General features: G+C 42.6%; 1 protein-coding gene across 1 annotated transcript in view; it reads right to left on the bottom strand.

The window, feature by feature from the left end:
• Positions 1-27,587, bottom strand: part of MTMR10 (myotubularin related protein 10) — a 52,435-nt gene extending 24,848 nt beyond the window's left edge. The window contains exons 1-8 of the mRNA XM_019625149.1: positions 27,346-27,587; positions 26,695-26,755; positions 15,687-15,823; positions 14,010-14,082; positions 13,179-13,321; positions 7,775-7,889; positions 5,068-5,237; positions 3,815-3,985 (exon numbers count right to left, since the gene is read on the bottom strand). Of these exons, the coding sequence (XP_019480694.1) occupies positions 3,815-3,985; positions 5,068-5,237; positions 7,775-7,889; positions 13,179-13,321; positions 14,010-14,082; positions 15,687-15,823; positions 26,695-26,755; positions 27,346-27,405 (930 nt within the window). The 5' untranslated portion in view covers positions 27,406-27,587. The remainder of the gene's footprint in view (positions 1-3,814; positions 3,986-5,067; positions 5,238-7,774; positions 7,890-13,178; positions 13,322-14,009; positions 14,083-15,686; positions 15,824-26,694; positions 26,756-27,345) is intronic.
• Positions 27,588-27,630: the final 43 nt, after the last annotated feature.

Raw genomic sequence — 27,630 nt, 5'->3', positions numbered from 1 at the left:
CCCTGCCCGGGAAGAGCGCAATGATGGTGCCAACTTGGGCCAGTGAAGCAACGTCCTCCACAACTAGACTGAAGAACAAAACGACAGCAACATGTCTGTTCCTCTTCCCCCAATTCCCCAATAAAATAAAAGAAGAGCTAGGGGTTGAATAAACTATTTAAATTATTATTAACCCAAAGATGCCCACAAGGAATAAAGAAAACTGTGAAAAGTGACTGAGGCAGGCATCACATTCCCAAAGCATAATGAAATTCCCTGTTTTTACTGAGCTCAAGTTATTGCATTAGTGCAGAAGTCACAGAGCTGTGCCCTGGACTGAACCGTTGCTATCAGAGGAAAGCACATCGAGACTTGGTCTGCATCATAAACTGACGTGGGACTCACACTCTCGGCTACAGCTCCTGTATCGTGTGAAACTTTCATTTTGGCTCCTCTTACCATTTGGGCGAGCATCTACTGATGGCAGCCCTGCCGAGCAGGGCCTAAGCCTGCTCGCCTCTCTAAGAGGGCAGGACCCACAACGCTTACGTTCAGGCAGAAAGTGCATTGTCTTTATGTTAAGAAATAAACTTAAAAATTATTGCATTGCTCAAGGCTAGGTTACAATTAGTTATATCTTGATAAGAAAAAGCAAGTTACAAATACTTTGTCATCCAATTTCTATAACGACAGTGCCGTAAGAAAAAAGCCACTTGTTCTGTCAAGCATGGCTTTCGCGTATCATCGATGGTGTTTACAAATATCTTTTAAAGCAGTGAAAACGTGCTTATCCCATATGTATATACTATGTATTGTTCCTACATTTTAATGTACTTATAATATAGTGATACTGGAATATACTTCTATTATACAGATTATTTAAATTACTACCATATGTTTTGAGGTAACAAAGTGAAACAGACCAGTACAATTAATAATTTATAAGATCCCCATCCAGACCATTCTGGGGTGGATGCATATTTCATTATAAATATGTAACTGATTTATTTTTCTTCCTTAAAGAGTGGGAGAACATGTGACTCAATCAGCGCGTTGACGTACGGTCACTCACCCACAAGGGGCTAATATGAGACGTGACCTCTTTGTTTTCCCTCTATCTTTTTATAAGATTAAAAAAAATGGTTGATTAAAGTTATATTAGTATATAACAAGAATGTACAGAATTACATGAGCGCCTGGAATTTTCCTTGGTGATGTCATTGCTGACACAGATAGGTGGACAGAACTACGTCACATTTATAAAAACGACCCGGAATATACTTGTTCTTTGGACAAATGCTAATCTTCCTTTCATCAATCTTATTGAGAAATATAAAGTCAATACTTTGATTACCTTAATGAAGTCCAGTAAAAAGTTGAATGACTTTAGCTTTTGCCAGAAAAGATCATGCATTTCACATATGTTTTAATTTTCTGCCCGTTTTCTTACAAGATTAACTCAAGCTACCAATTAAAAGGGGGGTGGGAGGCGGGGAGGGTGTATCTTACATCATCATAAAATACAACGCCAATGACTGCAGGTAAAATATTGGCATGATTCCTATGTTTATATTTATAGCTGCTTACAGGTTCTTCCTGGTCACTTTGTAAGAAATCATCTGACAAATATTGTCTCCTTTAGTATATGGCGCTCACTTCTCTAACAGCCCGGAGCTAATAGTTCTACAATCATTGACGCTCATGTCGCTGGAGGCTTGATAAACATGAATAAAATTTACACAATGTAAAGTTAGTCACAATATTTAATATTTTCATATTTACCTGAATTGTGGTATTTTTTCCCAACATATTCAAATGCAAAGAGTAGCTGGAGGTCTGTTGGCTGGGAATAATGAGCTATTGCAAGGCATACCTAGGAAAAATTCTACATTTAGAATTTGATTTTAACACACTTAGTTAAATGAAATGTACAATAAGGCCTTGTTACGGGGAGCGTCAGCATAGGGCAGTGATTATCGATACTTATTTACATGTTCTCTGTTGCTCTCGAACATGGAAGCGCGCCTAAGGCCAGATGTCTCGCTCACTGTCTGCCCCCAAGACACTGTTTCATCTTTAGTGAGTGAGTGGTAAGAATTCAGTAAGTGTTTGCTGAATGGAATTTTAACAGGAAAATAATTTTACTCAAATAAGTGAAACTTGAAAACTAAAGGAGAATTCTCCCAAAAGGCAGTGACCCATCTACTTCGGGGCGGGGAGGGGGGGAAGCTTCATTGTTAGTGGACTATAATAATTTAAGACCAGCGATTTGGAAGGCTTAATGTAAGGCACGAAATTTTAACGTTCGTACCTCCTGGATTAAAAAATCTAAACTTAATGGAAAATCTGTAATTGGAAAAAATGAAAATTAGCAAGAAACCCCAAAACATATGGGTGGCTCAAAGAGGTACATAAAAAAACAAAAACAAAAAAACTGTGTTTAAGTAAAACGGTTGGACGCCATGCCTGTGGTGGGAAAAGTGCGGGCTTTCGAATCGAACAGATCAGGTCTTGCCTCCTAGCTCTCTACCAAGCACCTGCCATGTAACCTGTGAGAAGTCAAGCCATTTCTCTGAGGCTCGGTTTGCGCATCTGTAAAGTGAAATATCTAAGGCTGTGGCAGGAATTACCAACCGGAATGCATGCCTGCCCTCTGGAGGAGCTCCATACATGAAAATACGCTTCTCATTATCCTCACTGCTGTTGGATAAGGAAGGGTGGTGTTCTACCAGGTGCTTACGAGGACCTGGACCAGACGGTGGGAGAGAACACTCTAGAATGAGCCAAGATGAAAGAAGAAATTTAAGACACACACAAGGAGAGAACAGAAGATCCTTCTTAAAAAGATTCAGTATCATTCAGAAGGAAAGTATAAAGCCAGCATGATGTACTTTGGACAGAGGGCAAGCAAGAAAGTTTAGTTGCTAGCCAGTGTCTAGTTAGTGCTGTCTGGGGTGGGCTGATGCAAATTCCATTAACCAGTAAGTACATGTCAGCTTCCTGTTTAAAATATATTTAAAAGTTTTCTACAGAATAAGTGTTCCCTGTCTTACAAAAATAAAACACACAACTAAGGAGACAGAGCTGATCATTAGTTTTAGTTTGACTAAAAATGACAAGAAGCTTCCTGAAACCTACGTAATACCTGGATTTTCTCAATGCTTACAGGAGAGCTTTCTAGGAGAGTCCCGCTTACAAAACTTAGGAGGCCGCTGTCTCCATCCCATCCCTAATCTGCGCCACGGTCCTCCTCCTTCTTGCAGCAAAATACCGTATTTGCCGGCGTATAAGACGATTTTTTGGCCCTGAAAAATATGCCTCCAAGTGGGGGGTCGTCTTATACGCCAGGTACACTTCAGATAGNGCCAAAAAATCGTCTTATACGCCGGCAAATACGGTAGTCTTTTCCTACTGACCTAGGGAGGGAATGTCCTCAAACAGGACCGCTTTGAGTATGCACCGGACAGCCAATATGAAAATATACATACAAGAGCACCTTTAAGTTAACACATTGAGGACGGGGCATTTAAATGTATAGACACAAATCTGCGTTGCTGGTCCACAATGTGTTAAAAGGATTTATATCTTTAAACTGGCTTATTATAAACAACGGACATCAGAGAAAAATACATAAAATACTCACTCATTAAAATGAAACAGGTTCCTGGATTTTTATGTCTTTAAATAATTCATTCAGAAAAATCAGTCATTCGTTTAAAATGGTAGCTGAAATAGTTGTAGGTATTTTAAATACGCAGCTAACTGTACTTCAATTCAACTCCAATAAAAAAAGTTGTGAATAAAAACAAAGTGGCCACGGCCACATGTCACTCACTGTGCTCTGCTTCACACGCTGGTGAGGGGAGTTGAACAGAAAGGTGCCGAACAAGGATATGTGTGTGCTGTCGCCCAGCACTGCCAGGTAGGTCTCGGAGAACTCGAAGGCAGCTGGGTGCTGCTCCAGCAGCTGCCACGTGGCGTCCAGGAACAGCAGGAACAAGGGAGACTGGCAAGGACACAGAGGAAAGGGAGTGACCCGGTGTCCTCCAGTGTTCGCATCGACTTCCAAATCAGCCACCGATATTAAGGACGAGATTAATGGCGAAACATGGAAGCCTAGAGCTCCTGGCTCCTGACGGGACATGTGAGGAGATTAGACGTAGCTTACGTCAAACCTACAAAGTGGGTTCCCCCGTGATAAACGTCACAGCCCTGACTCGTCTAAGGAGCGTGAGAAGTCGGAGGAGACGTAAACAGACAAGCAGGCTGTCATTATATGAATGGGGGACAGTAAAATATGTGTGTAAGCCTATCCCAGAAACAGTTCTTTAGAACAACAAAACCCAAAACCAAAAAACAACTTCTGTAATTAGCCTTTAGTTGACCTTGCAGGCTCAGCTTCCAGAAACTTCTGGAGTTTCAGAAAACACTTGTCCTCAGCCCCTGGCCAGGTCACATGCTGTATCCCCAAGCATAGCAGCTGATGACAGCTACTGCGTCTCCCCAGCACATCCCATGGAGTCTGAGCATTTTAGAAGCAAAGTACTCACTGCTGAGATTTCTTCAGATTATAATCTTCGTTATTACGCTTGAGGGTAGCACAGGCCAAGCTGCGCTCTCTGAAACAACCCAACCGTAAGATAGCGCAGGGCCTTTCACAGCTTAATTGTGGACCCAAGGCAACCACTACCCCACAGATGTCACAGAGCTGTCCCTCCCCAACTTGCCATCCTTAACACATGCGCTTCATTTGAGGAAAACGTGATATTCCAAAATGATTTTTCAGAAATATCTAATGTGCTGGCTATCTGCTTTGCAGAAGAGTTAGTGCATTATTTCTTCAAATAGTTTTCAACTTGGAGAAATTCAATAGACAATTCTTCAGATTTCTGCCTATATGGTTTCAGTAATCTTCATAAGTACATCAATTTGGACTCTAATCCATTAGACTAAGGAAGCTACGATGTACTAAGTGCAATTTTAAAAAGCCACCTCGTCTCTTTCCAGACAGAACATCTCTTCACACCATGACACCAGGCTTATCTTGTCACATTCACAGACTGGTAATAAGCATGGGGACTCTGTTACCTCTTTCTCTGATCTCTTCAAGTGGTTGCATCTGTCTAGGAACTGATATCCGGCCATGACCCACTCCTTCTGGATCAGACTCTGAAATCCAGTAATCGTCCGAAAATACGGATCCAGCATCACTTGAACAAGAGAAGCTACGATACAGCTCAAGTCCCTTCCCTCCTCCTCTGTCAAGAAAATAGGAAGAAAATGATTACTACATAGAAAAATGCTGAGACGAGGAAGGAAAGGTAAAGCGAATAATTTAGTCTTCTGTAACTTCAAAATAACCCACGTTAGAAAATCTCATTACATCAATGAAGTGAGTGTTTAATGGGAGATGGCCTTTTAAATGTATGAATATCTTCCAAATAGAAGCGTATCCCTCATAGTTCTTACACTTCAGTGGTTTGGGGCAGACATCTTTGAACAGTCCATCTATCTCTGTTTTGTCAAGGACACTGACTACAATGTAAGCTTTTTACTGACCACTCCACACGGGGGGCTCAGAGGTGAATGAGGAGAATAGGACTGTCCCCCACCACCCGAAAAGGAGGCCGACACTTCCCTCCCATCTTTTAGAGCTGGTGTCCTTTTAATGCCCTAATCTTAAAGCCAGCCGAAGAAATCAAAAGAAACCTACTGACCCATGTCCCTTATGATTAGTTGTAAAAGTCAGCAACAAAATACAAGCAAACCAAATTACCTCAGGAATGCATGAATTTATCCCAGGAATGCAAGGTTGGCTTAACAGCTGACAATCAATTAAAATAACATACACATTAATAAAATAAAGGACAAAAACAACATGGCCATCCCCTTAGATGCACAGCAAGCACCTATGTGATGAAAATCCAACATTCATTCTGGATCAAAACTCTCAACAAACTAGGAATAGAAAGGGAACCTCAACCTGATAAAAGGAATCTACAGAAACCTACAACTAGCATCACTCTTATTACAAAAGGCTGGCTGCTTTCCTTTGAGATCAGGAACAAGACGAGGATGTTTGCTCTCGCCACTTGTATTCCACACTGTACTGGAAACAAGGCCAGAAAAAGAAATCAAAGGCACCCCCGTCAGAAAGGCAGTAACTATATCTGCAGACACGATTCTATATGCAGGAAACCCTAAGGAACCCACAAAATAACTACTTAATCTAACACGAGTCAGTTCAGTCACAGAAAATTCTATACACAACCACCTGAGTACACAACAAACCAGAACTGAAATTAAGAACATAATTGTACTCACAATATCTTCAAAATAAAATACTTAAGAAGAGACATAACAAAGTAAGTGTAGGACTTGGAAACTAAGAACTATAAAACACTGCTGATAAAATGAAGGGAAATCCCAGTAAATAGAGAGTCATTTATTTCATGGATTGGCAGATTCGATAGTAAGATGGCATTCTCCTCAACTTTATGGGGTCAACATATTCCTATCAAAATCCCAGTAAACTGTGGTATTTACAAACAATGGAATGCCATTCAGAAATAAAAAGGAACAAACTGCTGACACATGCTGCATGACTAAACCTCAAAAAACATGAATATTAAATGAAAGAAGCTCAGGCAACAGACCACATATTGTATAACTCCATTTTATGAAACATCCAGAAAAAGCAAATCTAGAGGCAGACATTAGTTTAGTGGTTGCCTAGGGCTGGGACACAAAGAATCTTTTTGGGGTAACAGAAAATTCCTAAAATTGGATTCCGTATATTTACAAAAAATTACTGATTTGTATTAATACATTCAGAATGGTTAAACTTTATAATACGTAAGTTAAACCTCAATACATTGTTTAGAAACAATCTGTAAGGCTGTGCTAGTGAAGTACAGGCTCAGTGTCTCCTCTGAGACCTTCAGTGTCATGACCAACGCATGAGGAAATGTGCAGAGCAGAACCACGCGGGGTGACGACGCCCACTGGGAGGAAGAGGAGCGATCCCTGCCCTGCCCGGCCCTGCCGCACTTGTGAATTCAATACCCTCTGTGTCAGTTCACAGTGATTTCATACAGTGCGCTGCTGTTCTGTTTCTGCCCCTAAGGGTTTTCAATGTCTTTACCTTATTAAAGTCACTTGAACTTGAGGCGGTAAAAATACTCCTGTAAGCCGCAATAGGACCGTATATTCATATACTATACAACGTGAATTTATTGTACAATCAGGTAGTTAATGGTTTATTAAACCTGGTCTGTAAGCTTAGACAATCTATCGGCCGTAAAGTTATTTAATATACAACTATCCTTTGCTTACATGAAAGATTTTATATTGCAATTTGTTCCTACCAGACAAAATTCACATTATTGGCTATTTAATTTAGTCAGATTCTCGATATCAAACTTTCTTTAGAGTCACAATCGAGCACGAGCCAGAGGCCTTTGAACTAAAATCTGCATGATCAGAAAGATAGCAAGAGAAGAGACAAAGGGTGCTCTGCCAAGGTGAATACTTGGTATGAATCCAGTAAGGGCTGTGACCCATCTCCCCGCAATACAGGAGGGAAGGATAAAGGGTGGGCACAAAACTGGGCTCCTTTCTGTTCTCCTGCTTGCAGTCTTTGTGCCACCGTTTTGTTTTTTTTTAACGATGTACAAAACCTGGAGTGTATTTAGTGGTAGTATAAAGAAACGGCTGAGATTAAGGAAATTTACTTGAATGTAGACAGTCACCAAGCTGGCCGGCATGGTGCCCCGTGTTTGCAGTCATGAATTACCTTGGAGGACCACAGAGACACGCTTGCTTTCCAGCATATACACAAGTTCTGCTGAATGTTTCAGAAACGCCCTGAAAAGAGAAAGGGAAAAACACTGTTGAAAATCAAATTTCCACTACAAAGATTAAAAAAATNCGGCGAGTATATAACAAACTCTGTATTTTGAGTGGAAATGTTAGGGGGTCGTCTTATACGCCCAGTCGTCTTATACGCCGGCAAATACGGTACTGAAACCCGCACCCTAAAACGGTCCCCACCACTTACTGTCCCTCAGGCACCATGATTATTTCCCTTTTGGTCCCATTTCTCTGCACCACCGGAGCCACGTCCTAAGTCACACTCATCTACGGCACCTCTGTGGGCTTCCCTACCTTCTAAAAAAATCCATCACCCTTAAGAATGCTCTTCTAAAGATGAAATTCTGACCAACTTTGCTCTCTGGGTAAGCTGCTGAGGCTCCCAGGGACCTGCATAATAAATTAAATCTTCATATTCTTGATTCTTCCCCAAACTGGCCCTCCTCTACCAGGCATCCCTTGCCTTCCCAATACCCCCTCAGTGGTCTCTGGGCAGAGAAGAACCTGCCTGCACACATGCATCTGCCTCAGTCCCAGCCACTGGCTCCCACACTTTTTGGGACCTCCTTGGCCACTGCTCAGCCGGGCAGGCTTTCTCTCATCTGTCATCTCTGTTCACAGGCCTTCCTAGACCCAGGCAATGTCACAGTGCTAACTGCAGAAACCCTTCTGTTTTCTTGGGATAACAGCAGTTCCAATAGAAACTGTTCTTTAGTTACCTGTGCTTATGTAGCTGTACTGTCAAGGCATTCACGTGACAGTTATGAGTGCAGATAAGAAGTGGGACTTGCATCTTTAAGTTCAATTCCTCCAGGGCAGACCCCATCTCTCACTCACCCAGAGCCTCCACCATGCCCTAAGCCCTGGGGATGCTGAAGTGAGCAAAGCAGACACACCCATCCTCATGAAGCTTACATTCGAGTGGGGAAGACAGACATTTAACAAGATAAACAGGAAAAACTACAGCAAGTTAGGTAATCACAAGCGCTAGAGGAAGGGGACGGTCCAGCAGAAGGGAACTCAAGTCTCAAGTGTTACAGTCAGGGAGGAAGAGAGTCAGTTAATATTCGGAGAAGGACACCAGGAAAGATCTCGGTGCAGACCCTTGGAAAGGCGCGAGGACCCTTGCATTCTTGCCATCTCTTTGGTAGATTTCAGTAGCTTTCTGCTTTGTGCTTAATTGAGGAAATTAGTTGCTAATATAATAAGAAAAATGCTCCAAGCCTAGAATACTAGTATATCACTTTCTCTGAGACAGTTAGAAAGCAGTCATGGGCCTTGTTTACACGAAAGAAAGTCACATATCACTGATGAGAGTGTGTTTTTTATGGCCACAAAGCAAAAACAAGCAGAGCCTCTCTGCTAGGCAAAACCCAACCTAGCTCATTTCTAAAGAGCTCTTCAAAATAGCACAACATCACATTTATAAAGGTCGGGAAACAAATGAGTCCATCTAATAACATCTACATTTAAATAAGACTATAAAAATACTGTAAAACTGAAACTCAGTTTAATCACTTGCATGATGGTTGATTTGGGGGGGGGGGCAGGGCACAAGGTGAACTAAAGTTGTTGGGCAGAATTACAAGTGTGTTTAACCTGAGTAAGGGGTGCCTTTGGGAACCCAGACAAAGGCACATACCACTGTGCTACTTGGGTGACATTCATGTTGTCATTCTAGCACATTCCGAGAAGAGAAAGCAAGTCAGGAGCCCTCTTCCTTGAGCTTTTTCATACACTCCATTTAAAAAGCCTCAGACTACATTCCTCCCTGCTTACTATGTTTGAAAGGCTTAAAAAAGTAGGTCTCATTTTCATGTAAAATTATTCTAATTTTGTAAGGTACTCCCTAAGCATTCTTTTTTTTTTTAGAAAAACCCTACATCTTTAAAAACTGCCTCTGAAGTAGTTCATTTGCCCTGGTTATAACAGGAAATAAAGAAACTCTTGATACTAAAGACATTAAATGGTGGTAAATATTTTATTGCAGGAAAAAAACTAAACTACTTTTGAAGTGATTTGGGGACTAAGGCTGATATCCTTGTCTGGGCAGAAGCCAGAATGACCCAGAGTTGGTGGCTTTTCCTCTAAGACCAGCTCGGGGTGCAACACTGGGGGAGCTCAAACCTCATGGAGTCCTAGCGCTCTGGCAACCAACACTGCCTTCCTACATGTCTGTGGTCTGAAAGTCACCAAGGAGTAAGTCTCAGGTTTAAGGCAAAAATGACAGTTCAGAGGAGGTCAACTGCTCTTTAAATAGATAGCTGAATTTTCACTTCTAGAAAGTATGGCTGAGCAAGTGGTTCACAACCAATTCATTTGAGAATAAAATGGAAACAAAGGATACATTTTTCACTTACCATCCTTATATCTAGATCTAGATCTAGACCTAGATATATATATATATTTTACAAGTGATAAATTCATTAAAAACAATCTATTTTTTTAACCCTCAGATTTGAGCAAAGGTTCTTCAAAAGGAAATAAATGATGGGGGAATATCGGTAGTTCAGTGGTAGAATTCTCGGCTCCCACGTGGAAGACCTGGGTTTGATTCCCGGCCAATGCATTAGCAAAAGGAAATGATGGCCCAAAATTGCTTTGAGGCTAGAGGTCCAATTCTGCATTATCAAATTCCTTTTGGGACCTTTCCCAAATATCTTTACTTACAGCCCAAGGACAATGAGGACAAATGCTAATGACGCAGTGGCACAAAGTCACCTAATTTTGTCATAACACAATTTAGGCAACAGCAGCTAGACTATCAGAAGGCTTTAGAGCAATATTTAACAAAATGTGAACCAATTTAGCATTTTAAGATTTCCTAGTTCAAACAGAAATATAAAAGCTTTCAGTATTTCAAAATTAATCAATGGTTAAAACGCTGAACATGAACATACAGCTGGTCACTTTAAAACAACTTAAAAATCAAAGCATTTCCAGACAAAATTGAGCGTGCAAAGTTTCCAGGAGGTAAAATCAAGCAGTAGCGTCCCAATTGTTAACTACTTTTAGATGAAAACTTTCCCATGAAATAAAAGAGTATGCTACAATTTTTACTTTTAACTTAAGAAAGCATTAAGCTTTGACAGCCACGTATGATGTAACCCTCTGCATTTGTAAACATGCAAATCAGGGGAAATTTTTTCTATTTATATTCTTATTGTCTGTATGTTTTTTCCTGAATTTCCCGCCTTATGACTACACAAAAGCCAAAAAAAGAGTATCTCTTTTGGCTTTGCGGTAACATTCTTTCTGTATTTTAAGACCATGGGGAAAGAATTTTTGCCAGAAACTTGGTCTTGGGAAAGGGCATTAAAAGGCCATCCCGTGTACAGTTCAATGTACCCCCTCATCACTTACAGCAGCACAAGACAAGGGTCACTGGATTTCCAGAGCACTTCATGTCAGTTTCATTCATCTGGCAACTAACCATTTATGTGGAAACATCTTTTCTGTTGCTACTTTGTACTGCTATTTAATTTTCATTTGTTCATGCTTTCTTAACTAAACTTAGCATACTGCCTCAGACATCAAATATGACCAACAAGTCATCTAGATGGCTCAAGAACCAATTATGATTTGCAATTACTGAAATAATGTTATCTGAAAAACACAGTGGAGAGTGGGAGAGACGTAACCTTTCTGAAAGACTATTGGGCCACTGTATCAAGTCCTTACTTAAAAAGCACCCTCTCCTAACTCAATCTCGTAAATTCTGTGGGGTCCCTATTCTGAAAAAGGGTTTTCATGAACAGATTCTTGGTGCTTTGATCGACTAAATTACAAGTGTACATTTAAGTTCAAGCAAGTAGCTTGGCTAAAATATTTTATATACAGCCTACTACCCTGTTTCCCCGAAAATAAGACCTAGCCAGAAAATAAGCTACAGCATGATTTTAGGTGCCAAAATATGGCACCTTAGCATGCTTAATATTTTAAGCTAAAGGAGTTTGTGGAAAAGGCACCCTTCCCCCTGAAGCAGGTCATAAATTCCTCATGTGAGGGGTGCGTGCCCTCCATATTCTGGAAGAATCATGCTATGGCTTCTTCTCCAGCTAGGTCTTATATTCGGGAAAACACAGTATATAGTTAATTCTAAAGTCTTTCTATAGAAGAACAGGCATGTCAAATTAGTAAAATGCCAAAATCACAAACTGCAGAACTGAACAGCTAAAAGGGGTCTTTCAAAGTTATGTAGTTGAATTTCCAACAATGTAGCATGCCGAAAGGTGGTCATAGACTCCACTTGAAAACCTGTATCCACAGATTCCCTCCTCCCTCTGCTGGATACCCCAGTCCCAGTGGTCATGCATTTTCAGATAGTCATCTCATGCTCCCTCCTTCCTGTGAAGAAACTGTTGCTTCTAGTTCTAAAAATAAACCTACCCCCTCCTCACCAAAGGATATGCAGGCAGCTGCCTTAAGGTCATTTTGACAGCCTCATTTTGATAGCAACAGGAAATTTACTACTGTAAGTGTACTGATCATGGAAAACAAACGCACCCAGATTTTGGTGGTGCAAAAGCTGACTCACTTGTGAGAAAACAACTTCCCATTTCCCTGAGGCACTGGTTCATTTAGTCTCAATATATGGAAACAGGCTTCTCCTGGCAACTGCGTTATTATTCTCTGCGTTTGCGGCACCATGGACTGGACCAGGGACATGAGGCCCACCGGCTTGACTCCTCTGCTGAAGCCAGAACGTGGCTTCACAGGGGGGTTTCTGCCCTTGAATCTTACTCCACCAATAGGCAACAAACATTCACAGAGAGTGGGGAAACAGCCAATTAAAAAGCCCCTAGCTTTTAGCGCCCCTGTAGAATATCACTTAGATTAATTAAGATTTCTTTAAAGCATTAATAATTATTAGGCCCCTCGCATAACTATGTATTTGCTTAACCCTATGTAACCTAAGGCTAACTTTTAGTTTGTTGGTAAAGTTCTGAGGTACTGAATTAAATCTCAACAAACCTCAATTTCAATGTATCTCCATTTTTTCAATCTTTTAACCAAGGCAGAAACCAGCTGGTAATGGTCTTAATGTAAAAGATATACTAATCTCCACATGATAGGTTTTCATATTTTAAGAGCTAATAAAAAAATTATATAGACTATTTTAAAGCAGCCATAAACTAGGCGGAGGAAAGAATTCTATTAACATCCTTGGCTTTGACTTTGCTTAAGGAGGTAATGGATAACTTTCTCTAAAAACAAAAAAATCTGAGCAATTAAGAAATGAGAAATTCCATACAGAACTGAAATTGCTAAGTATAGTGCAAAACCCAGAACCTGATAAAATTTAACAACAACAAAAAAAGTATTACCTTTTTGGCACTTTCAGGACCTGATTCATCAAAGCGAAATCTGACAATTCTGAAATCTTTACAATAAATAATTAACTCAGTTGGATTAAATTTCAGTTTCTGGTTGGGGCCTAGGACTTTCTGCTTCCTCTTGTGGTCATTTACTAAAAATGAAAAAAATAAAGAAAAAATGAAAATGTGTAAACATTTTTGTCACTCACTCGCTAGTGCTTTAACAAACTCTGACTAGTAACAGTGGAAGGCCACCCACCCCCGAGCACCGCTTCTCTGGGGCTCACACTGTCTGTGATCCCTACTGTTTCCCCTAAAATAAGACCTAACCAGAAAATAAGCCCTAGCATGATTTTTCAGGATGCTCGTAATATAAGCCCTACCCCAAACATAAGCCCCAGTTAAGATCGTTAGCCACACATAACTGATTGAATAAATGTAGATTTTTTTTGTACATGAATAAATGAACAAATGTAGACTGTTGGGGCAAAAATTTATATAAGTCCTGGTCTTATTTTCAGGGAAACACGGTATAACTTGGGGAAGTCGGTTCTGACTTTGCTTCTGAAGATATTTTAAATGATGCTTTGCATACAACCACCACCATCTAGATACATTTCATGATTAACATTTTAATTTAAAAGAGGACGAATGCTAGAAAATATAAGAGTTATACATTCTGTATCTCCATTTTAAAATAATTTCTTGACCTCTCTCATTCATTATGTTCCTGGAAAAAAACCTACAGAATTCAACTCCAACCCAAGTATTTGATTATCATCAAGCAATTTTTCCAGAGCACAGTCAGCTTTTAGGGGCTGAGTAAAGAATAATACGTACTTGTGACAATTTGCTCAATACATGTTAAAGGGACATCATGTTCACCAAGAAGAAGGTTTCTGTAATGGAATTTCTGAAACACAAAATATGTTCACATTCATTCATTTCCCAGTAAGCTCACAATGGTAATATTACCTTTAGGTGTGATGAGAAATTACAACCATCTAAAATGAACAAAAAGCTTTGCCTCTGCAGCTATGACAATTCTAAGGCTGTGGCATCTTGGAACACACTTCAGTAGTAATGCAAGGGGACAAAGAAAGAAATAGTTCCCCTTCTCTCTATCTTTTCTCCCACACATTAAAAAATGAAATTAGGTTAAATTAACACATTACAACATCATGATAATATCCAAGATATGTAATACTGTCAGTCACTTTACAGGCAAACATTTGCATGCCTAGTTCTAGTTCAACTGTCACTAAAATAACAAAGAAAGAGGGATTCCTAGGTCATCAGATTTTAATGGGGGAATCATGGCTTGATTTTCACAGCAGAGGTTTCAGGGTAGAAAACAACTCTGTTTGGAGCAGAAAGTCTACTAGAAATAAAAATCTTTAGGCAAACTACAGCTTATCTTCTTCACCTGTCAACAAACACTTTATACACATTTTTAAACTAAGGACAGAGCTGACATGGCTAACTTGCTGTCAGTAGGACAATGATTTATTTTTCCTATTAGTAGTGTTAGATTTAAGCTATTCCAAGGATATGTGTCTCATTTACAGTGAAATCTAAGGCTCGTTATCAAAATGAAGCTAAAAACAAAGAGAAAAACTATAGTCTACAGCCAAATGAACTAGTGTGTCTACATATTAGGTACCTATAAATGCCTTAAATTTAGTCTAAATTACCTACAGAAGACCGCAACAAACACACAAATACACAGTAAATATTCTGGTAAATTAATGAAGACTACATGAAATATGCTTATCCATAGACATTTCAGTCAAAAGTTTACAGTTAATATTCAAATATTTAATGAGAGGACAATTATTATGACAAGTAAAGGTCTAGGAAGTAAAAGTGTTTAACACTTTACAAATTAAAATAGAAAATAAGAGCTAAGGACAAATCATGGGGTTTTTAAGTCAATTAAACAAATGTCTGAAGTTTAAAAAAAACAAAATTATAAGAAACTTTTTTTCCCAGTAAGAATATAAAATAGTAAGAGAGTTACTAAAGAAAACCTTTATCAATACTTTTTTTCGCTCTAACTGTAGTAGAAATTTGAAATTAGAATTTAACTTTTTTGGAAAAGAACAAATTAGTTAAAAATACTATGAAATTTGCAAAGAAATGCAGCATTTATAAGATTATTTGCTAAATAATTAAGTTTTTCTCCTTATGATTAATAAAAAGGATATCTTTGTTTTTATAGGCAGGTTAAAAGGTTTGGAAAAAAGGAAATAACAACTCCCTTACTGAAAAGGGTATATAAGCAATGATCGAGGAGGATAAACAAAGAAAGGTGACTTAAAATCATCTCACTAATTCTACTCTTCAAGCCTCAACATTCTCCTTAAACTTTATTTTGAATTGTAATACATTCCAAACATTATGTTAATCACTTATTAATCACTGCATTATAATTTTCCATACCCGTGCTTTCATGTAACAATAGGTACCTCTCAGAGTCAAAAGCCTGACAGGATCCAACAGTATACAAAGACACACCTGTAATGGCATTGGGTCATCCGTAAGGAAGGAAATTCTGAAGTTACTGCAGACCAGCTTTCCCCACAAATCGTACTGACTTGTGTCCGCTGCGATGCATTTTCTCACAAAATTGACTTCGTTTACGACGATTTCTCCTTTCAAAACAGAAAAATAGCCTTGTGTGAGCTACAAGTACACTATGAAGTGTCCACAGTCAGCATGTGACCCAGAAGGACTGTTTCATGATGGTGACAGTGAGAAGGAACACTGATGCCCATCAGAACCAGGGGCACTTTCATCCCCACAGAAGTTACAGTGACAACACGCACCCTGTCTGTTAAGACACAGAAACGAGGCGAGGGCCTGAGCCGGTTCAAGCGGAAAGGCTGAGCCCAGGTCTGCACTCTCCACTAAGTGGCACCACTTCCCTCTGTTAAAGGAACCTATGCCCTCTCCTCTGGAGCACTATGATAGAATACTGTATTTTATTAACATATGACTAGATCTCCCAGACCAATGTCTTCAGTTCTTTTTGTAAGGGATGAGAACAGTGCAGCTTTTAAGTTCAAAATTAATAATGCATTCTACTTATTTTAAGTATATTCCACAAAGCCAAACTGAGTTTCCCTCTGCACTCAAATTATAACTTGGTGATAAAACTTTAAAATAGTTTTAGAGTTAAAAGGAAAGATTAAAGGATACAAGAACACAAAAGTTACAATGTCCTTTGAAAAGACAAATTTTCTATAATTTGTTTAAAGCTTAGTCATCATTAATCCTTAATTTCAAAGTCTCAGCTAGACCCAGAGACATTTTTAAGCAGCCCATCTCCAGGGTCACTGGTAGGGTTCGGGCCTGTTAAGGGAGCGAACATTTGAACGAATGAAGTCCTTTATTACTGCTGCCTCACCAAACAACCACAACCTTAACAGAAGCTGGTCCAGGCAGAACAGAAACCAGTCATGTCATGTGGCCAAACAGCTGGGGGGCTCGGAAAGAACCGTCTGAGCAAATGTACTCTGAGCAAATGTACGTGAAAAAACAGGCACAGGACTGCCGCTGCGTGCCTCACACTCGCAGAGAGCTGTGGGGTCTCCCAGGGGGAGTTTCTCAGCGTTTTTCCTCTCTGATTCCTTCAACAACCCGCATGGTAAGAAAGGCAGATAAGAGGCTTGGACCCAAAGAGGCTGTATCACTCACTTTGCTAAGATTTTTTAAACAGTGAGAAGTAAATTTGGAACTTAAAAGCAAGTATTCTGATTTCAAATCCAAAACTTGTTTCTCTATACTTTTATAAAATTAAACGTTCTAAGATATAGCAAGCACCAATATTGAATGAAAGAGTCAAAGTACCAGTCTTCACTGCATTCTGAGAAAAAATTAACAATGAGAAAAATATACCTTGAAACTCATCAAATAATTCAAATACGTAAAAGTGAAATCTTCTCCAGTTCCTTGAACACGATGTTTACCAACTCCCACAACAGAACCTGGGCTATTGAATATTCAACCCTCTCTTCTCACCAGGAAATCTTAGCTACCAGTTATAAGAGGCCCCTGGTAACACACTAAATTCATTACTCCCAGTGCAGGCAGGCAAAGGGCCCTCTGCTGTGACAGTGATGTCCTTATCCCAAACCACTGGCCCACAGGGCATAAGCGACATCCTGCATGCTTGGCCACTGTTTTTTTGACTAGCAAACTCATCCAAACAGACTACAAAAATTCACCCAGTTGTGACACCTATGATTCATACATATTTCTTACGTGCCTATACTTACATAGAAGTTCCTTTAAGAAAAAGAAAACACCATGCTGGGTTTTCAGGTTCCTGAGACGGGGGTAGACGGACGGACAGGAGACGGAGGGCTGGTAGGACCGGACACCACAGCCCCACCAGCACCATCAGCTAACTGCATTAATGATGTGCACACAGGGACAGCCTTCCTTCTCCCGCAGCCCGATCCTCTGACAATGACCCAAACGTAAACTCGCCAAGCCCAGGAAAGCAGTGAGAACAGCACAGGTAAAAGGAGAAGATTGCAATTAACGGGTCCAGGGGTTGAGGACCACAGCCCGTGGGCCAGATCCAGAACCCCTGGTTGGTGTAAATACAATGGGACAGAAACACAGCCATGCTCATTCATCTATGACTGCTTTCACGGGACAAAGGCAGAGCTGAGGACTCGTGACAGAAGCCTTACGGCCCGCCCCCAAAGTCTGAAACATTTACTGGCTGGTACTTCACAGAGAATGTTTGCCGATCTCTGTGCTAGCTGGAGATGGTCATCTAAAGGACATCTCTTAACATGTGAAACAAGGCTGAGAAGCAGCACGCACTATGTCTTGTCAGAGGGCAGGTTTTTTCGGCCTTCAGTGGTGCGGGGCTCTGAGAGCTCTGGGGGCCACTTGGCAGTGACGAGGACCCACACCTGCCCCCAGGACGTGTCTATGACTTTCTCCCCAGGGAGCTGACATGCTCATCAGAAGGTAAGCTGGAAAGCCAGCCTGACCGCTCCCACTACCCACACTCCACCGGGAAAAGCAACACAAACCCCCACGCTATGAACGAGCTGGGGGACTACAATAGAGTCTGAGATGTCCGTATGAACTCAGGTTCATCATGACACACATCCAGATGGAGACCCAGAAACAAGAAGCGATGTGTGTGCACACGGGTTAGTGTGCACATGGATATTTCCCACTCTGTCCCATGAACAGGCCTGAAGAGGTGACACTGCAGCAGCAAAGCACATTCACATGCAGGTCACGGTAGTTAAGTGCCATGCTCCAATAAGGGACGCGGGCTCCCTGCAGAAATGGCTGACTCCAGAGCAGAAAGGAAGGAAGGGGGCACAGACAGAAGAGGGGGTACAGAAAGGAAGAGAGCAGGGGTGCAGAAAGGAAGCGGGGAGGTTCAGAGAGTAAGGGAGAAGAGAGGGGGTGGAAATGGCATTTCAAACGGGTACAGGAGCCAACATGAAAGAATTCATCAGTCCATCAGTAAAGAGGGAGAAATTATCACAGACTGAAGAGCCTAAGGAGACGCGATGACTAAATGCAGTATGGGATACTGGAACAGATACTGGCCGTTAGTGAAAGAACTAGAGAAATGTGAGTACAACTTGCAGTGTAGTTAATATCATTGTTAATTTCTCAGTTTAGCCAAATTTATCAAGGTTATAAGGTATTAACATTAGGAGGAGCTGGGTGAAGAGTATGTGTTCACTGCCTATATTCTTGTATAAATCCAAATTCATTTAAAATAAAACTACTGAAGAATGGACAATAAACAACAAAAAATAAAAGAGGGACTCTCTGGGCCATAGTCTTTTAGGGAAAATTGTCACACAGCTTTTTCTTGGAGTGGAGACTGGAAATGGGCCCCTGGGAGAGAAAGAACGGGACAGAGAAGGAGGGAGGAGTAGAGGGGAAGAAGAAACGGAGGGTATTTATGGGTAGATGCTACAATTGGGTCTCATTATTATAAGCATATCATTAAGTAAGTGTCAAGTTAACCTGACTCAAGTTGTATCTGATAACACCAAATTTTGTTCACACAGAACCAGTCTTTAAAAACTTTAGATCACGTAGCGTGGCTCTCTACTCACAGAACAGCTTTCTGCTCAGAACTCTTAAGGAAAAAAAGGAGTCGCCGGTCCTAAGCTACTGCCATGTACTGCACAGTACTGTGGGAAGGGGAAAACTAGCAGATAGACAGGAAAGATAAAAGATACAGAGTGTCCTCTTCCTAGAGAGGTTAGATCCCGCAGATAGAGCACTGAGAGTTATTGCTACATTTTCAGTTAAAGACCTTGAAGAGGAAACATGGTAACAAAAGCTCCAAAACTCCCCAGACCCGGAAGCTTTCAAGGAGACTGGACTCCTGGGCTTTCTAGGCGGCAGCCCGGTGGTGCGCTGACAGCTCGCCTGGCCCAGCTCCGTGCCCAATGCCACCAGGTTAACAGTCTGCACTCCACCATGGTGGCAGGGCTCTCACCACCAAGCACTTCCTAGCACACCACTGGGGAAAGCCACAGGGAGGCCTCATTGAAGACAAAGAACTAGGGACTTAGCTTCACTGTGGGGTAAGCAAAAATGCCATAGTAGAGCTAGTTACATTAGAAGACGAGGGGCAAAGCGTTTCTACAACAACCTGGGAAGGAATCAAGGAATCATTAAAGTTTATTTTCTCAAGACCCTTGAAGACATCTCCAAATGGTACAGCTGGGAAAGTTTTTCACTCCCCAAGAACCAAAAAACCATGTCATACTGTCTTTCATCATACCTTACACATTTAGAAAGTCAATCTGCTTGATGAATAAAAATGATTTTTCTCATAAATTTTAGCTTGGAAAACAGTTTAGGACAAAGCCTCACTGTGCGCACTGACTAATTAACCTATGGAATGTGTTTAGGCCCAAACTCAATCATGGCTACACATATGGTCCTGACTGTCCCAGACCGCCTGAGACTGGGAGGCCTTCTAGCACTAAAGCCAGGGCAGTGATGGGCAAACTGGGACCAGCTATCACCTTAGCTGCAGATAAGTTCAGGAACTAAAGTGGCCTAAAAATTATTAGGATGGTTGAAACAACATAGAAGACAAACACAAAACAATGCCGTCAGGGGTGTGCACTAACAGGGTCTGTTCTGCAGGTCACACACAGCACAATAACACACGTGATCCAGTACCAGGACCGGTCAGGGCCACCCACAATGGCGGCAGCAGGAAGGAAGGGTGCAGTGCAGACTTTAGGAAGAGAGGAGAAGGAAATCTTGAAGACAAGAGGGCTGAGATAGAGACAAAGTGTGCTAGCAACAGTAACAAAGGCCTAAATTAGGAATAAGGAAACTGGGAGAGAGAAAGGAGGAACCAGGCTGACTGAAGCAAGTATCAACTCAGCAGTCCCCCCTTATCCACAGCGGGGACAGGTCAAGACCCCCAGTGGAGGCCTGAAACTGCAAATAGTACTGAACCCTATATATACTATGTTTTTTCCTATCCATACCTACTTATAATGAAGTTTAATTTATAAATTAGGCACAGTAAGAGAGTAACAACAATAGAACAGTTATAACAACATAGAGTAATAAAAGATACGTGCATGTGGTCTCTCTCTGAAAACTGATCTGATTGACAAATGAGACAGCTGCTGAATGACTGACGGGTGGGGAGTGTCTATAGCATGGAGATGCTGGACAAAGAGATGATTCATGTCCCCCGAGGGATGGGGCGGTGGGGCGGGACAGCTGGAGACTTCATCACACTGTTCAGAATGGTGCACAATTCAAAATGTAGGAATTCTTTATTTCTGGAATGTTCTATTTCATATTTTCGGATGGTGTGTGACCACGGGTAACTGAAGTCATGGAACGCTAAACTGCAGATAAGGGTGCTATATAGAGAACAGTGAGGAGGTCAGCAAGGTGGAGTGTTAGCAAATGACAGAGGTCAAAGAATTTTGATTTGATCCTGTTAAACAGGGTTTTACCTATGAGGTTCAGGAACCGTTTCTGAGCAGGAGCTGCAAGGTACAGACAGACCCAGGAGGTGACTAACAAAATGCCGCCCTAAGCTATGGCAGCAGCAGCAGCCCAGGGAGCAGGCAGCTCCAAGCTGAAGGTTTGCAAGGTGGGGTGCAAACCTAATGCTCAGATACTACAGCTGGTTGCACTGTTCACAGTTCCTTGGGTCTTTCAAAAGCCATGTACCTATGAATTAAAATACTACAAAAATCAGCCTACAGTCATCTCTAAAGCCTATCTACAAAAAGGTATTAAAAAACAAAACATGACAAACCCCAAAAAGAAGGGCTTTGCCTTTCACATTCCAGCTGAGGAAGTAGGACTTACAGTGAGGCAGAAAACAAGGAAGAACACATAAATGGTACATACAGGAATGAATATGTCAAAAAATACACAAGACATCTCTCCAACAATGGCTGTTTTCATTTTCCAGATGGCTCCATGGTCATATGTTTTTCTGATCGGATTACAAAGGACTCTGACAATCAGTGCATTCATTATCAATGGAACAGTTAATCTTGGTAATGAAAGTGCTGCTGGCGCTGTTGATGGGAAGAGAGAGAGAGCTGAGCTGACAGCCTAAGCACAGCCCCCCCCCCCCCAAGGCAAAAATGAAAGTTAATCAGGGTCCTTTCCTCCCTGCCCCCCAAATCCAGCTCAGGTGAGCCTCCTCTGAGCCCCCACCACCTCTGCCCTCCTCTACTGGGGCATTTACCCAATNGTAATGAAAGTGCTGCTGGCGCTGTTGATGGGAAGAGAGAGAGAGCTGAGCTGACAGCCTAAGCACAGCCCCCCCCCCAGCAAGGCACTCAAGATGCACAGCAGGGGTCCTTTCCTCCCTGCCCCCCAAATCCAGCTCAGGTGAGCCTCCTCTGAGCCCCCACCACCTCTGCCCTCCTCTACTGGGGCATTTACCCAATGAGCTGAAACCATAGGGCAGCACCCTATCTTTCTCAGCTTTTTACTCCTCAGCCCAGCAGCATGGACCACGCGTCCAGAGCCTGCTGAACAATTAACTCATTGTTAGCCACAGCACTTCAAGTCATCCCCCCTCCCCCTCATCAGCCTAAAGATCATGTGCCCCACTCAGAAGAGAGAAGCAGCCAGCAAGCCCCACTCACTGCAAATCTCACATCCTCATGACAAAGCGGCTGGCATCCCAGCAGCCTCTGCTTCAGCATGGGCAGTGACAGGAAGTCCACTGCCTCCCAAGGCATTCCACTTGCTGGCAGCTGAAATGGTTTGAAAGCTGCTCCTCAAGCCAGGCAAAATCTGTCACTGCCGTGGGAGGGGCGAGGCAAGGACAGAGCTCTCTTTACCTCACTGGCTGACATGCAATCCCCTCCATCCAGTTCCAAAGTGTAACTGGGTCCCCTACTGTCACCAGTGCAGTCAGCCAGGCCCTGCTGCTCAGAGGTTAAAGGCAGAGCCCGGAGTCCACTCAGGGCGCCGGCTCTGCACATGCTAGTTGTGCAGCCTCTGCAACTATGGCTTCTTGGCTTCTCGTCGGTCACAGGAAGGTGCTGGTGCCTGATGGGCCGCTATGAGGAGTAACCTGTTACATATTAGTTAAGGATCTTAGCTGAAAGGGTCAGAAACAAGCCCAGAGCCAGCTTAGCAGAAAGACAAGTTCTGTGGCTTTTGTGTAGCTGGACTTGAAAGAAAATGGATCCCAGGAACTTGAATGCCCTCAGGCCTCTCCCTCTGCTGCGTTCTGCCTCTGCCTCTCTCAACGTGACTTCACTGTTTAGGACAGGTTCTCTGGAACGACCAGCTCTACCACAGAGAATCTGTTCCCTCGGTACCAATCGGAAAACACCCACAGGCAAACGGTGCCCGTGCCTGCAGGCTGGGTGGCTCATTATCTTTGCCAGCCACACTGGAGCCCAAGGCTGGACAGAGGTGGGAAGGAGTAATCTGTGTAATCGCATTTTTCAGACGACAGTGGAAAAGACTCCCAGGCAAACAAAATAACTGATGTCCTCTGAGTGATTTGGACCGATATTATAACAATTTCATCGAGTGGTCTCCAGTGCAGATTCCACAAATCGGGTATACTACAAAAACAATTGAGGGGACCCACAGAGTTCTTAACCTTTTATTTTGCTAACTTCAAAGCTTTTTTAAAAGCCATAGTCACTATCATTTAACAGAAGAACCTATCTACACCAAAGAAGTTAGAAGGACATAACCTCAGAATAAAGGACAATCCTCTAAAGCAAATCAATATAGCTTTTATGGAAAACAGCTGCGTTTTTCTTCATTTTCTCAACTTGACCAAGGGCTGGTAAAGGCTTCATCCCGATCTGATGGCTGCCAGGCAGTGGTTGGAATCTGGGAACCACTGATCCAGGTCACAATCTCTTCCTGCCTAATGGCAGCGTGGCATTTGCCCCAGGCTGGCTGCACCCAGGTGCACTACCGCTCCGGCACGTTCCCCATCTAGCAGAGCCAGACACCCTGGAGTACACACATGATCACTGAGCTGACCCAGCAGCCATCAAACAAGAGATGTAAGCAGTCTACAGTACTCACTCTTAACAAGTATCTGCTGACACTGACACACACACACACACACACACACACACACACACACACACACACACTTTGAAGTTCAGACTCTCCCTATTTTCAAAAACTGGGGCAATTTTACACGTATACAACCATTAAGAGATGAGATTCACATAATGATAGGAACATGACAAGAAAGTCCAGGCAAAGGCTAGTGGCTTCAATTGTGCACTGTATTTCCATTCCAGGCCCAGACATGCTTTTCTTGAGCAGTGTGTTTGGGAAAGAACAGAGGCAGTGCTGCATAAAATAACAGTCTTCCTCTTACTGCTAAATCAGGGAGCTGGTCTGTCTGTGTGTGTGCGTGGCTATGGGAGCAATTGAAGCAGGTGGTCTGAGGCGTCCTGTCATCGCCGCTCACTCAACATCTCAGTGCATGCTATGCCAGGCCTTAGGGCCACAAATCTGACTTAGGTACAATCTCCACCTTAAGGGGCTTCCTGAGCCGGGCAAGTTGAAAATGACTAATGTAAACCACAATCTAAATTTAATTACTAGCCAGTTTCTTCTGTGTTCCCTGCTCAATAAAAGCTGAAGATCATTTTAAATTTTGCCTTGTTAAGTTCTAGCAGAGCACTCTGTAACTGCACACAAATAAACAATTGATTTTGTGTTCTAATTTTCATCTGCGTATTGAATTAAAAGTTCAAACTTTGGGCAACTGAAGTAGGATATCCTTGAACCTAAGGCATGATGCCAACCGAAGCCTAACATGCAACGCTGTCTCTGAACAATTCCTTCTTGTTCCTTGCGCCTGTGGAAAGCCACAGGTGACCTGGCCAAGCTTTCTCTTAGTTTCTGACTCATGAAGGCCAGACCATCAATGCCTCCCTCACTCTCACCTGCCCTACCCATTTCATGGGTAAGGTCGCAGCTGCAGACCAACGCAGCACCAGGAGTTCTAGTGGGAGTCAGAGACGCGACAAGAGAGGGGCAGCAGGAACTAGAGACCGTGACGGGGGGGCCAGACAGAAAGACAGCGGGAAGAGTGGGGGAAGGTCAGGATGAGAAGTTAAGAACAGAAGGGGCTGGAAGGAAGGCAAAAGGTGCACTAATGAAGGGTTGGCTAAATGTTCTGTAAGGAATAGGTTAGGTGGAACTAGAATGCTGGGGGCCCAGAGCCCACGTGTATGCAAATACAGAGCCAACGCAAGAAAAATTCACACAGGCCAGAAGATCTAGATTTGGCTGCGATTTCTAGGAAAAGTGAACCATTTACAGTCAGGAAGTGGGTTTACATCTTCCCCCAGAAAACTGACTATTTAGTAGAAAGGTACGTTTTTAGTTAATTCTATAGAACAGATAATCCTTCCATGTAAAGTTCAAGTTTACTGATGTTAACACTTTTCATGAGCATATCTTAAACATAAAAGTTAATTTTAGAAAATCACGCACTACCATGTGTAGCTAAGAGCATGTCGCTTATATTAGTGTCCAATCATCATAGCAGAAGGGGAGAATCAAAGCCTAAGAACGGGCCTGTTCAGACAGAGTAAAGGAAGCCAGAGTTCAATGGCTCACAAGCACTCATTCAAGGTGAGAACTATTTCCACAGCCGGCTTTTAAACGCCTGGAATGACTAAGACTGAAACACAGCACACCCAGGGAGAGAAAGTTACTGAGTAATGTTATTGTTCACTCTGAGGAAAAGTACGAAGGATTACCTAGCTCACACTGCTTGGGTACAAAGCATTAACAACATGGAGGGACAAAATTTTAACTAACTCCCATAATAAAGTTTACAACAACTTTTAAATTGTGGGTCTAGAATATGGAACCACAGATTGATGTTTTTAATGTGACTGTTCCTACTTAATATTTAACATTTTATAGCACAAAGTGTAATGGTTCTCTATTTGTTAAATGACTACCTAAAAAGGTCTATTCTTTATACTAGACTTAGTACTAAGTAATGACTGAGATTTTTAAATGTTGACCATAGCCATACAAACTGGTATTTGATTACATTTCAGGTTCAAAACACGCTTTCCTAAGTATCTGGCTACTTCCCCCAAATCAGAGTAAACAACTGACTTTTCCTAATTATTACACAATTGTTATACAATTCAAAATACCAATCAAATATTTCATATGTTTTAAACTACTACCTACCACCAATTCCTACCTCTACCTCTAAAGTAAATTTGGTTCTAACCCAGTGATTCTCCACAGGGAGGAAATTTTGCCCAGGGGGTAGCGGGGGCAGTTTTGGCAAATGCTGGAGACATCTTGGTTGTCGCAGCTAAGAGGTGGAAGGGGGTGCTACTGGCATCTAGTGGGTGGAGGCCGGGGATGCTGCTGGACATCCTACAATGCACAGAACAGCCCCCTAAAACACAGAATTACCAGCCCAAAATGTCAATAGTGCCTCTGCTGGGAAGTGCCTTGCCTTTCTAAGCTGAAACAAGTCAATTTGCAAATACAGCTGACACCTTCAAAAAACAATTGCCAAGTAAGTAACTCAAAGTTCACTAAGCTTTGTTATTGGTCCAGAGACCCAGACACAATAAAAGTCGCTTTTTATACTATTAAAATGATGATTTGACTACTAATCATTAATGCACGAAGTTGCAGACAGGCATGAAGGGCTGAGTACTTTCACTACCTAAGCAACTGGAGATTGCTTTAAAAAAGAACATTTCAGGAGGGAAAAAAAAGGGGGGGGGGGAAAGGAGGTAGTGATATTCTTGACAATTTTCTATAATGCTTAAATTTTCAAGGACAAACACCAATTAATCATTACTTTTTCATACTGTTGTTTCATTCTAACCAACTTTTTTTTATTGCCCCCTCAGTCGTTAAGCCTTTAACTCGATAAAGTTTAAAGTAACTAGAGAAGGAAAGTTAACCACATGGTATAATCAGTAGAGCAATCTTAAACCAAAACGTATTACTAAAAGTATCTGTTAGAAGCACTAATGTTTACCTGGCAAAAGGACTGGCTCCAGTTTTTTAATCTTCGGTTCCGAATTAATCTTATCATCCGTCTGAAACACATTAGCAAAATAAGTCAAAATCAAAATTCCCCCCCCCCGTGACATACCAAAGCAAATTTTGTTTTCTAAGTGATGACATATGCGACAGACACATATACCCCCCACACTTAAATTCTTTCACATTTTTACCAAGCTTTTTAAAAGATCTGCTCGTTATCCACTTGGGAGTCTGACAATAAAATATCAAAACGGCCCATGCTGAGTCCAGGTGTTCACATTTCACGACAGACAGGTAACCCCCTCTAGCAGCTGCCCACAAGCCACACTGGCGGTTACAGTGGGGACCGTCGCCAGGCTAGCAAACCCAGCTCCGAACCTCCCTTGGGTGACTCGACGCGGCAAAACGACGGACCACGGGTGTCCGGGCGCAGAATGGCTGCGACGGAGTTTTACAAGTTTCTCCCGAGCCGGTGGGGACCCCCGAGCAGGCGCGTTTCCCCGCGCCCCGGCTCAGGCACCCGCGCGGCCGGGGACCGGGAGACGACGGCGGCCTCCCGGGGCTCCCCCGCTCCTCTGGGCCGGCCCGGCGGCTCCACGGAACCGCCAAGGGCAGGGGCACTGGCGGGGAGGGCGTTGTTTACCTGGGGCGGCGGCAGGAGGTAGGACCTGAAGGTGGGTCTGGGCGGCTTGAGGGAGAACATGGTGCCGCCGCCTCGTCGCCCCGGCCGGCTCGCAATCCGGGCCCCGCCGCGGGCCAGCGGCAGCGCTGACGCCTCCCGACGCCCGCAGGCTTGGAGCTCCCCGCGCGGTCGCCCAGGCCCCGTCTGCAGCCAGGCGGGCCGGGCGGACCGACGGGCGGGGACGCGGCGGAGCGCCCGCCCGCGCGGGGAGGAGCCGGGGCAGAGGGGCCGACTCGCGCGCCGGGG

This window comes from Hipposideros armiger, unplaced genomic scaffold (genome assembly GCF_001890085.2).
Source record: "Hipposideros armiger isolate ML-2016 unplaced genomic scaffold, ASM189008v1 scaffold_617, whole genome shotgun sequence".
Taxonomy (NCBI): domain Eukaryota; kingdom Metazoa; phylum Chordata; class Mammalia; order Chiroptera; family Hipposideridae; genus Hipposideros; species Hipposideros armiger.
Note: the sequence above shows the minus strand (reverse complement) of the source record. Positions and strands in the feature narration are given on the sequence as shown.